This window comes from Gigantopelta aegis, chromosome 10, assembly GCF_016097555.1.
Source record: "Gigantopelta aegis isolate Gae_Host chromosome 10, Gae_host_genome, whole genome shotgun sequence".
NCBI lineage: Eukaryota > Metazoa > Mollusca > Gastropoda > Neomphalida > Peltospiridae > Gigantopelta > Gigantopelta aegis.
The window spans coordinates 82,797,856-82,811,106 of NC_054708.1; the positions used below are offsets into that span (position 1 = coordinate 82,797,856).

General features: G+C 36.0%; 1 protein-coding gene across 2 annotated transcripts in view; it reads right to left on the reverse strand.

The window, feature by feature from the left end:
* LOC121384544 (G protein-coupled receptor kinase 5-like) overlaps positions 1–13,251 on the reverse strand; it is a 61,218-nt gene that overhangs the window by 27,108 nt on the left and 20,859 nt on the right. For both annotated transcript variants that reach the window (XM_041514976.1, XM_041514975.1), the window contains exons 4-5: positions 1,118–1,195; positions 123–229 (exon numbers count right to left, since the gene is read on the reverse strand). In XM_041514976.1, coding sequence (XP_041370910.1) covers positions 123–229; positions 1,118–1,195 — 185 coding nt within the window. The remainder of the gene's footprint in view (positions 1–122; positions 230–1,117; positions 1,196–13,251) is intronic.

Consider the following 13,251-nt stretch of genomic DNA (forward strand, 5'->3'; position numbering starts at 1 on the left):
TTAAATCTCACCCCTCACACATCAGGTGAGTGCTCTACTACAGTGGTAAATCCTACACCTCAAAAAAAGACTAAACATCAGCAAACTGGGTTTTGTAAACTAGCTACTGTACAAAGACTTACGTAGCACATTCACTGAAGAGTTCTTTGGGGGGACAGTCTTCACTTGTCAGCGCATCCTTCACAGCCGAAATCTGATTTCCGTTCACTTGAGATATGTACAAATTTGACTGAAAACAACAATCACCCATCATCTCAGAAATATACACTCAGAGCTACAGTAAGTTACACCATGTACTGCAGAAATGTACAAAACAATAGAATATTCAACATCCAACAAGACAGGGTTTCTGCCAGAGGGTAAAACAGATATGACACCATACCCAATTTTTTTTATGCAGATTTGTTTTTATAAGTTAACTTTTTCACAAAATTAATTATTCTTATCATTACTGTATAATTTTCTTAACTCTAACACCCCCCCCCCCCCCCCCCACCCCCCATACTGTGGTTGCATTTAATTCTATAGTGCCATACCCCAAAACTTTCTTTCTGGCAGAAACACTGAATGACCACAAATAGTCATGCTGATAACAATATTTGATTATTAAATACAATGACACATATTAAACCTAAGAGTATAAAATAAACGTAAGACTACATACATCAAGTTTGCATGCTTGCTTTAGCAAATTTAATTAAGTACACATTAACATTTTCATCTTTGCGTTCAGTCTTTTGGTTTAAAATTAATAATAACAATGGGTTAAAGCCATCTCCCCTTTCCATTCCAGCCCCCATTGAGAAACAAATTTAATTTGTTTGTATTTTAGAAATAAGGTTATCAATTGGTGAAAGTTTGAGTGTGAACAGATTACACACCTGACATTATGACCTTCATGTAGAAAACAAATATTATGTACAATTCAGATGAAAATGCATGATAACAAATTACATACAAATATATATTTTAACAGTGATCTCAATCATCAAAAAATACATTCAATCCAATAAGTGTACTTTTTCGTCAATGTTATGACAAGCATATGAGAAATGGGATTGTGAACACCTAGCTTAAAGTGCACATCAAAGTACATACTCAATGTGTGTGTACATACCTCTGGATTCAAATAGGTGTCAAAAATCTCTTTTGCTTTTGTAAGTCTGTCTTCATCCAATGCCAATTCATATTCCTCCTGAAAAAACAAATAAAATACAATAACCTTTTCATATCCGTGCTGGAATTACATGATGGACGAAACATTTCCCTGACATAAAATAGTGGCGTGCCACATGCCATCATGTCCACAAGGAACAGGGTAATGGACCAAGGGAAGGAAAGATCTTACAACCTTATTCAGGGCTTGACAATGGTGGTAACACGGGGTATTTTTCAACTAACAATTTCTCGCTCAGGCCACCAGATATCAAAACCTGGTAGTCTGCAAGGCTACTACATTTTGTTTTTGCATGTCCAATTCCTCTGTAACAGAGTATGACAAATATTTTGAAAAGTCACTAGCCCTGTGGCTAGTGACTTTTCAAAATATTTGTCATACTCTGTTACAGAGGTGAAAACCACTAGCCCACCAAGATAAAGCACTAGCCCAAATTCCTGATCAATTATAACTGGATTTTTATATAATTTTTGTAACATTACACATTTACGAGTATAACAGTAAAATAAAACAAACATTTAAATCATGTTGTAACTTTCAGTTTTTTTGCTGTGTTGTACGTTTGGTTTTTTGTCAAGTGTGATCCATTGTCATTGTCCCGTTTTCGCTTTTGCTCTCCCCCCGGGGACAAAATAATTGAGCAAACTCATGGTTGCTATCTAAAACCACTATCAAAATAATTAAATTTAAATGAGGGTACGACAGTGTGACACACGGTAATGATGTTTCAGTGTATTTGGTAGGGCCCTACTATTTATGTCGCCAGGAACGGTGATGTCAACTGCTCAAATACAGGGCATTATCCCGTGTCAGACCGATATCAAAAGAATATAATGGCGACATTTAATCCATTGTTAATTGATGAACCAAAAAGGTATCATCTTGTATCGGCAGCTGTGACGCATTATCCAGACCGCTACATGTTAATAGGCCAAGCAGAATCATTGCATGTGTGGTTACCATTAAAGTAAATTGTTGTCAGTGAAGTGTTAAATTAGAAAACAATAGGTAAATAAAACAAACACTGAAATTCAAAGCATGACTGGGGTTTACTTGATTGAGATTAACCTGTTGTCGCGATTGGTGTTTTCCAAGTTCTTAGCCTAGATTAACTACCACGTGACGTGTCCAACCAATCAAAACAATCATGTCATTATACTTATTTCCTGTGCCAGAAACTTGAAAGAGAAAAGTAAACAATGCATGCTGTAACTGGCGATGCAGAGATAGCATGTTACTGCAGTTCAAGTGGATTATTATTATATATTGATTGCATTGTTGATATTATTCGATGACAAACGTCACAATCAAATTTATTAAACGAAATTTCAACCGAGAGAAAAAGAAAAAACCCCAAAACATCCACGATCGAGCGATAAGGAGGGGGGTGGAAACCACTAGCCCGAACTTAAAAAGCACTAGCCACGGGCGTCAGGCTAGCGGATTTGTCGAACTCTGTCTGTAATCAAATAGATGCTTAATTCATCTGTGTGTGTAATTTCACCATTCATGTACGTGATCTGCTGCCACAAGTCATTGTAACATTGTTATTAGTGTTAATTGCTCCCCTAGTCTGACCCACATGTGGCGATTGTGCAATATTATTTAGTGAAAAAAAAGAGAGAGTATATTTGTCAGTAGTAGAATGTTTTAACCTTCTGAGTACTGCAGGCGAGATTATCTCGCCTGACTTCACGTCAGTCGAGATACTGTACACTGTATACAGTGCATTCCCAATTCATATTTCCCGCCGTTTTGCACATGACACTCACCGGAAACGGAAATATAATTAAAGAAAAAGGTTTTCGGCAAGTATTTTCGCTTGACAACAATGGCAGCACGTCGCGGTCATTTTTAGGGATCGATAGCTGATTGTGACAGCTAATTTGATAATAAATTTGATCGTTTTACCAACAACGAAAATTACCAAATATTGCAATATGAATCATAGTTCGGGTTTAAAAAAAAATTCTGGTCAGAAAACCACTGTTATCGGGAATAATGGACATAAATACTGGACAGCTGGCCACAAATGCCCGTAAGTAAACGCAACTTTTTCGATTTTTTGCCTAATTTTAATCACCATTAGCCGATCTAAAATAATAAAAATTACAAAAAAAGCACGAAAATAATACTTACCGATTCATATATGAACTTTATTTCATGTATTTATAAAACATTTAAGTGAATATATGTGAGTAAAAATTATAAACTTGTACCCACTCAACGTGGTTTTTGTTAAAAATTAATCCAGTAGTCTAAAGGTTAACACAGTGGACTAATACAAATAATTTGAAGTAATTCAGTGGCCAGAAAGAGTATTACCGATCATGAAAATAGTTTATACACAAAATAAAATTACCAACAAACAAAAATGGCCTTAGTCATTATCGAGTTATTCTCGTTCCAGCCAGTGCACCATGACTGGTATATCAAAGGTCGTGGTATGTACCACCCTGTCTGTGGGATGGTGCATATAAAAGATCCCTTGCTGCTAATCGAAAAGAGTAGCCCATGAAGTGGTGACAGCGGGTTTCCTCTCTCAATATCTGTGTGGTTCTTAACCATATGTCTGATGCCATATAACCGTAAATAAAATGTGTTGAGTGCATCGTTAAATAAAACTTTTTCTTTTTTTTCTTTGATCAAGTTAACACTTGAAGCATTTCAGTTTCGTACAATATAGTACTGCTTTGATGAAAGCAGAGGTTAGGGTATTACTAAAGTGGGCATGAGCAGTTTCTTAGAAATGAACCTGACTGATACTCAAAATAAGCTGGGCCAAATTAAGTACAAAAATACTGACCGCAAAAGATTTCACCCCAAAACCACTAAATTAGATATCATTACAATAACTTCAGATGTATTTCTGAATAACTATGACTCTTTAGCAGTTGCTAAAGAAAAACATTGCTGCATTCAGGACAGCCAAAAACTTGTTGTGCCCAAATTAGTGAAATCTCAAGCCCTGTGAACTGCTGTAGGTCATGGACTTTACCAATGGCAGTGTTTTTGACACAGGATAAAAGTTATTACTGTCAACAGCAAGGTTGCTATATCTGGTGCAAAACTTACTTGCTCAAAATTGCCGTAGATGAGAATTTTTCCTACATAAAAAAAACATTTCAAAATTTTCATAGGTAACAAATTTCTAACTTTGAACACTGTATACATTTACAGTAGGAAAATGCTTTCTTATATTAATATAATTGTTAATATTTAAGCAGCTGTATCAGACAACCTACTTTTCCACCATTCTTCCATGTTATTTGTTACCTGGATGTACATATTATCTACATGTAGGTCATCAGTATACACAAAGTTTATCACATACAAACTGACAATGTTATTGGCACTAGCTGAGTTGTCAAAATAACAAAACAACAAACATGTTATTGGATACTGTACAAGGATGCACATTACCTAACTACAGGTATACATGTACATACATGTTACAAAAACAAAATTAGAAAGGAAATGGCAGAACTTCAAGGGTAATAAAAAATCAATCAATCAACAGTTTATGGCACTACAATATCTCAGACAAGTCCTAAAAAAACACAAACAGCAAAAAAAGCTCTTCTACTGAATAACTAGTGAACATTATTTAAAAAAAAAAAAAACTTGTTGACAATGCTAAATATTCAAGACTATATTACAACCTGTCACCAAATAGTCATAATTATTAACCAATATTGGAGAATTTCATGTTCTTCAACTCTAGTATCACAACCATGATTATTAATGGATTATTTTATTACAGCAAATAGGCCATTTATCCTCCATTTGAACAGCTAAGTACATAATTCTCTCATCAAAGAACTATTGTGATCAAAAACAATTGTGGTCGGTGTTTGCATACTAATACTGTTAACAGTACTGCATATTGATGACAAACACAGCTGTGACCACCTGTCACATACAAAACTGTCTTGTGTTCATCGAGCATCCAGCTCGAAATGATATCACTGTAAAAATATACCCGAGTAAAAAGAATTCCTGTACACAAAATAAACTGGTCTCAAACCAATTGTAAAGTTTATAAATTATTAGGGCTTGACCAAAGGACCTATACATTTTTTTATAAAAAAAAGAAAACCTAAAGTAGTCCAGTGTTTAGACCTACTTGTAGCAGATGACAGAAATTCTCCTGCTAAATCCACCCCAAAGAATCGGCCATTTTTCAAGAGATCTTACGAAAACGTTATGCTCAGGTATACAGGTCTTATTGGCTTGTCAATAAATGACCCACTGACAGCAACACATTATTACCTAGAGACATTGCAAATTTGCATACCATATTTTCCACCCAAAATACAGGTTAAAAATGGGAATGCGCATTATACATAACAATAGAAAAAAATCTTTTTAAAATATAAAGCGATCGCCCATAAAAAATTGTTGATCCGTAGTTTACAGTACTTAAAAGGTTATTGACAGTGTTCATTACAACAAAACGCCAAAACACTCTTAAAAATTGCTTTTCACTTGTGATGGATGTAATAAATGTACAATAAATGTACAAAAGCATCCATACCTTGTCAAAAAGTGCATAAAAATAGACCGTAATATATTTAATTTCCATGAGATTTAATTTGGCCATTTCCGCCAAACTAGAAATAGAAAAATTAGAAATCTAGTGCATTCACGTTGGGCAGAAGAACCAAATGTAATGTGCTATATTTTTGTTTTCTTTTATTCATTAGTCACCGACAGTGTATGGATATATACTTTTGTCTTGATTTATGCATGTGTCCACATGTAAGCATGCAAATACTAGCCTATGTTTTGTGTGACATGCATGTCTATGTACGAAAGTACCTAACTGTATATTTTGCATTCACCGTCAATTTTGTGGTTTAAAAAAATGGTGTGCATTATATTGTGGTTCATGGTTTTTTTCTTGGAATAAACGTTCAAAGTGGAGGGGTGTGGGGTGTGTGTGTGTATGTGTGCATTATACTCTGGTGCGCATAATGGATTGGAAAATATGGTATATAATTTTTAATTTGCATACCATTTTAAATCCATAATGCTCTAAAATGCATCTCAGAGGCCATAATGTTTCAGACAGGCCATATTTCTCTTGGCTGTTAATTTTTAAAAAACAACAACAGCAGGCCACACTTCTCTTGGCTGTTAATTTAAAAAAACAGCAACAGCAGGCCATATTTCTCTTGGCTGTTAATTTAAAAAAACAGCAACAGCAGGCCATATTTCTCTTGGCTGTTAATTTAAAAAAAAAAAAAAAAACAGCAGGCTATATTACAACAGCAGGCTATATTTCTCTTGGCTGTTAATTTAAAAAAAACCCAGCAGGCTATATTTCTCTTGGCTGTTAATTTAAAAAAACAACAACAGCAGGCCATATTTCTCTTGGCTGTTAATTTAAAAAAAAACAGCAACAGCATGCCATATTTCTCTTGGTTGTTAATTTTAAAAAACAGCAACAGCAGGCCATATTTCTCTTGGCTGTTAATTTAAAAAAACAGCAACAGCAGGCCATATTTCTCTTGGCTGTTAATTTTTAAAAAACAACAACAGCAGGAGGCTATATTTCTCTTGGCTGTTATTTAAAAAAAAAAAAACCCAGCAGGCTATATTTTACTTAGTGATGCTTACCCCTTGCCGCACACTAGAAGAAACTGCCCAAAAGTTTTTTTATCACTGAAAATATATCCAAGATTGGGGGTCAAGTATCGTTGTCTAATAGGAGAGAGGTATGGTATGGTTGTGCTTAGACCTGTGACAGATAAGACCAAGCATCTCAGGATCTGGAAGCAAGCTCCACTGTTAAGCAAGTTCTACCATTAACTTTTATCATAATTACAGATACATTCAGACATTGTTTTGAATGCAGCTTTACTGTCATTTCAGCTGTTATTTCAAGTGATTTGTTTTGGTATATTTGGTGTATAATTTTTCACTGAGAAAAAAACCCTATATTACTCCCAAGGCAAAAAGTTTAAAGTGGTTTAAAATTCTGGTTGTTAATGTTTTAGTTGTGGGTAGCTGTGCCTGGTAGCTACTGGCATAGGCACATCCTTAGTCAGGTGTGACTGAATGTGTTGGAAAACACTTTACAATTGTGTCACGTGTTGGTTAGCTCAGTGATTAATTCAAGAAACAACATTCCAGCCAAGACCATAATGCAAGAGAAAAATTAATAACTTTCTACTAATGCATTAAGTGTACAGAAAGCAAATTGACAAGAAAAGTATTTTTTTTTAAAAACGAAAAAGCAAAAAAAAAAAGCTATTAAACTGGTATTGCCAAGGGACAAAATCAAAGAAAACTGTACACAATCATTTAATTTGCGTCCTACAGGCTTTTTAAGATTCCAACAAGACGCGATGTAGGTGAGAATCAATCGTGTTAGCACACTATACAGCATCGGCGGCACTAGAGCACCATACCCATATGCAGCGGGACCTATTTACAGTGCCACAACAAAGACGTCCCTGGCGAGAAGGGACCGTATCAAATCAGCTAAGACAGAGAAGAGGAGTTTGTGGCCAGCTCTAGTTATTGATTGAAGACCAGGGCTCTTGGTTATTTATCTCCTGCACTAGAGAGTCCTCAAGACACTTAGTCACTGATGTGTGCTGTGCCATCGACATGACGCGCTGCTCCCCACACACCCGTTAATCTAAATATGTAATATTTACTAGTGCTGGGAATCCATTTGTATTTCATCATCAATTGCCGGTTATTATCGGTTTGCACCAATCAATCAACTTTCAATTAAACAATCGGTTAGAATTATATGAATGTATGGAGGATTTGAATCACAAAGGCAATGTATGTATCGCACATGTCAGACCCTAAAAACTGTTAATACAAAAACTATCTAATGACTCATTAATTCACTTTTTTGTGCTTACATCCAATGAAGGATCAAGCCCACTGTCCTGGGCACATACCTTAACTAACTCAGGCCTCCGAGAATTGAAAATCTGTGAGACTCATTTATCGGTTACGCAGAAATAAATCCAGGTAACCCATTTCTTGTTTGCGTAACCCATCATATCCAAGTAAATGGTGCTCCAAATTTTTCTTGGGGAAAAAAAAAAAGGAAACACAAAATTAGATTTGTGCGAGCAACATGCAAACAAAATGATCAGTCTCACAATTTTTGAAGGCTGAGGTCTGGAGAGTACAATTTGTATTTTTAGGGAGGAACATTGATGGAAACTGGTAATTTTGTAGAATTAAAAAATATAATTTAAATCACGATTCATGATCAACCATTTTGAGAGAAAAAAAGTAAGATTACTAAGAATTCATTTCAATATTTAGTGTGGCACAAATTATGCACCAAATACAGTGTCTTGAACCACCCAAATATCAGGAAGATTTGCAAATCGAGTGACAAACTACATCAGCAACACTAGCATGTATCAAAGTGCAACATGTCTCGGCATTTGGCAGGGAAGACCCAAACCATAACCATGTTACATGTTAAATGCACTAGTGGTTTTTTGGTCTCGGCCACGATTTGCCAAAGCAGCTGTAAAGGCTAGTGACTTTCTCAAACATTTGTCAAACATTGTCGTGCCCTTTCAAACATCCTGACAAACAGGAGACTGAAATTTGAGCTCAAAAGCTTGGCAGCTATATTAATAAGATAAGGACTTTTCCTAGATTGAAGTAGAAATGGGAGAAAAATCAAAGTCAGCCAACAACCTGTATATGTCAAAGAATAGATTAAGATAAACCTGGTCCCGAGTTACAGAACAGCACAGATTAAAATGAGTCAACTGAAATGGAACGTGAAGAACCCAAAAACTGATGTGAAATAAATTAGCTGTTCTTAATTTCCCCAAGTTCTCTTCATAGCATTGTTTGGCTAACCGTGCAACACATTAAATAAAATAAAATAAATTCATCACATATCTAACAACAATTTTCCACCAATATTAAACACAGGAGTGGGCAACTGCATTGCCTGCTGTCAAGTAAATTTTATAAAAATTGTACTTGTGTTAATTATAAACTTTAAAAACAATGCTATTTTACAGACATAATTTAATAAAACAGTATACATCTATTGCAGAGAATGACTGCTCGCCTAGTACCATTTCAGTAGAGTGATCTTCATCTCACCTCATGGCGAAAACCAGTATACAGGGTGCAATACTGCGAGTGTTTCACTTGCATATGCAAGTAAAATTCTGTTATGGCAATTTAAATATGAAAAACTTTTGGCAAGTAGATTATCTTGTCATCATCAACTCAAGCTGTCACTGCAACACATTTTGTATCAGTCAGACAACACATGTATTGACAATCGAAACTGTAAATTAAAATTTCTGCATTTTAGATAGTCGAAGTATTCCGATATCACACTCAGAGCTCTTTGGTCAATTTGATGATCGAGGTGTTCTGAATGCACTTGATTAACCACAATCGAAAAGCCCCGTGACATTTCGGGATATTCCGATTGTAACTGAGCTCTCACAAAGCCATAGACCAATCTCTTCGGAGTCAGTTTGTTTGTTACATGGCGGGAATATGTTAAATAAATTAAAAAAACTCTTGAGAATTTTTCTTTTCTTTTACTATATTGTTGGTAACGATAGCATACCGTGAACAAAAATAAATAAATAAAATCAGTCCTAGTTTCAATAAACGTAGCCGTCAGTACACTTGTCGGAATCGTGTAAACCAATTAAAAATCGGTTTACAGTACCTGAAAATTAAAGTAGAAAAAAAATACCGGTACTAAAACCTGAAGCTTTGGAGACAGATCTTTTTAGCAGATATGTCGACTGGAAAAAAGAAATCTGCAACTACATGGCTGTTAATAAAAGTAAAATGTTGTGACTGAAATTTCAAGGTACAGGGCATTCAAAATGGTAATGTTTTATATGACAATTGTAGTCCACTTTAAACATGTATTTCTCCCATCCCACACCATGTTTTTGTTTTTTTATTGGACAAAAACATTAATTTGATGGGTCCTGCAGTGAACCTATATTAATGGAAATAGTCCTATTAGGCTGACATTTGTTGGGGTGTTCTTTCATAACCTACGGGCATTTTTTTTAAGTTTCCATTATTACCTGATATTATTTATTTAGGCTTTACCGCCAGCTAATGGACGGCAAATCAAATATTCAAATACATTTACATCGGGTGGCCCTTGTGCTATTGCAAATTCATTATGGGAGGGGGCTGGGGTCGTTAAAAATTGGGGTAAAAGCCAATGTCTGATACTGTAATACGCTAATATGGAATAGTCCTTTGTTGATCTTTGTGTCCATTTAACAATACGTAACGCAAAATCTTGCAGTTTTAATACCCCCCTCCCCTTATAACGTTTTGTGACCGTGTCATATTTTACTTTGGGGTCTTTAGTAATACATATATATTAACATAAAATGGCAATGACTGGTTGCATTTTACTTTATGAATTAACTTTACGTTGCACAATAACCACCCCCAACCCCAACCCCCAATTAAGTTTTGTCACACATCCCATAATTCCCACTCTCCTCAGTGTACGTTGCGTAGTTCTCGAATGACCCATTATTCAATCGTAAATAATAAAGAAGTAACATACCGCTGGTCAGTAAATGTTATATTTTACCGGATCAACTTTATTAAGTTTCAATATCTATAATAAGGCAATCTAATAATCTCCCAGCAGAACTATTACATTGTAACAGTGTTCAAACTCGCACGTGCTGTTCGTCACATGATGTGACATCGGGTACGGCCATTACTTCAAAGGGAGTGAGTAGCACATTTAAATTAAAGGGTTTTTTTCACTTAATTTACAACTACTGTAGTAACGTTGTTGTTTTTTTAATTACAAAAACCATACCAAAATGATTTTTAAAAAATAAAAGAAAATAATGAAATATTTTAAAACTAAACGAAACATATGTACACACCTTTTTACAAAATAAGATCATCTGCTTAAAATAGCACAGCAAATGACAGTGCAGAGTGCACATTAAGTCAATACTTTACTTTCTACGTCTGTTCGGACTATGTAAATAGCGTACTGGATGTGTTGCGATAGATCCCAAATATGTGTTAACGCAAATGGATGAATTAAAACAAAAAGTTGTATTCTTCTACCAAAACTGTATTATATCAGACAATGTAAGCATTATTACTAAAAACTACGACACAACAGACTGTATCAAAACAAGATACACCTAATTTGCATATCCAGGTCAGACTTGTTCGTCACGTGTTCGTAATCAATCAGAAAACCAAAACAAAAGCTAAATTTGTAAACATTTTTATGAGTTCCAAGTGTTCACAATAAGAGCAACTTTGGGAATCTTTATTGGGAAACCGTTGGGTCGTAATTGGGAAAAGGTTTAATATTGGATTGGGAATTTACATTTGGGGAATGGGGCCGTTCACCGGCCCCTAAATGTATGGTAGATTATACCCATCCGATGGGTACCTAAAGGGGGTCAGTGGGGCAAAGGAAATGGCCAAAGTGATTGGGTTGACATTACAGAAACCGAAAACGGCCTAAGTGATTCTCATTAAAAAAAAAAAAAAAAAAAAGAATTACTGAAAAAAGAATTTCCACAATTTCTCTGACGACGGAAATCCGTCTCACGACGGACAGTTAACAGCCATGCAACTATAACCACATATTTCTATATTAATTCTGTTGCGCCTGTGATTCTGTAAACACGTTTCAGAGGATGATTCTGGTGGTCAACCAGATGTGGAAAAAAAACAAAAAAACAAGAGTTCAACCAGTGCATTCATTTCGTGAATCCTGGTTATTAGACCGGCCTCGGTGGCGTCGTGGCAGGCCATCGGTCTACAGGCTGGTAGGTACTGGGTTCGCATCCCAGTCGAGGCATGGGATTTTTAATCCAGATACCGACTCCAAACCCTGAGTGAGTGCTCCGCAAGGCTCAATGGGTAGGTGTAAACCACTTGCACCGACTAGTGATCCATAACTGGTTCAACAAAGGCCATGGTTTGTGCTATCCTGCCTGTGGGAAGCGCAAATAAAAGATCCCTTGCTGCTAATCGGAAGAGTAGCCCATGTAGTGGCGACAGCGGGTTTCCTCTCAAAATCTGTGTGGTCCTTAACCATATGTCTGACGCCATATAACCGTAAATAAAATGTGTTGAGTGCGTTGTTAAATAAAACATTTCTTTTTTCCTGGTTATTAGATTTCGAATTTCTGAGATACGATAAAAATGCAAATCACATGTATTGTGAATAGGTGTCAGTTAAGCAGGTACTTCTGACTTTGTTGGTGGATGTAACAAATTTAAACATGAAAACATTTGTACACACTTCACATGGTGAGTCGTGGTCAAATATGGTGCTGTGACTATATTCTGAACTTAAAGGGACAGACCCTAGTTTCAGCCCATGAAAATGCACACTAAGTATAGTTAATCTACAAACCTGTCAGGGGTTTCCCCAGGGCCGTTAGGCGTAGCGGCCCGACATGCCTTGGTCCATAAATAAGCGCTTTTAAATCAATTGCCGCTACGCCTTGATTTGAAGTGCTTTAGAAAAACAATTATCACAAGTACGAGCGTGTCAGTCGACTACCTCTTGCAAACAACTTGTGTACCAGTATACCAAGCACACCTAATCACTATGACAGGTAAAACACTTCCTAACTACTTAACAATGGACCAGTCGTCTGCTCACAATTGGTGTTTTGTAATTTTACCACATCTACTGGGACCGCTAATCCGTCAGGAAGGCCCTTACACATAATAGGATTCCCATGCCGCGCAATCAAGCTTCATGGCTGATCAAAGAAGATGCCCATTGACAGAATCAACTGTACTATTTAACTGAATAAAGGATAGGTGAAGCACTTTTTAAAAGTATACTTAAGTTGGCAATCAATCATTTCTATCCTAACACCTCCTTCCCAAAAGACCTACACACTGAACATCCAGGGCTCGCGCTGTCGGCAGCCAAATTAGCCAATGGCTAATTAAAAATTATGTAAAAAAAAAAAAAAAAGGCTAATAAAATTTGAAAATGGCTAAAGTTTTGGCTAAACCATTTCCTACCTTCTGTAGTGAACAAACGGTTACATAATCTATATGACACCTCACAC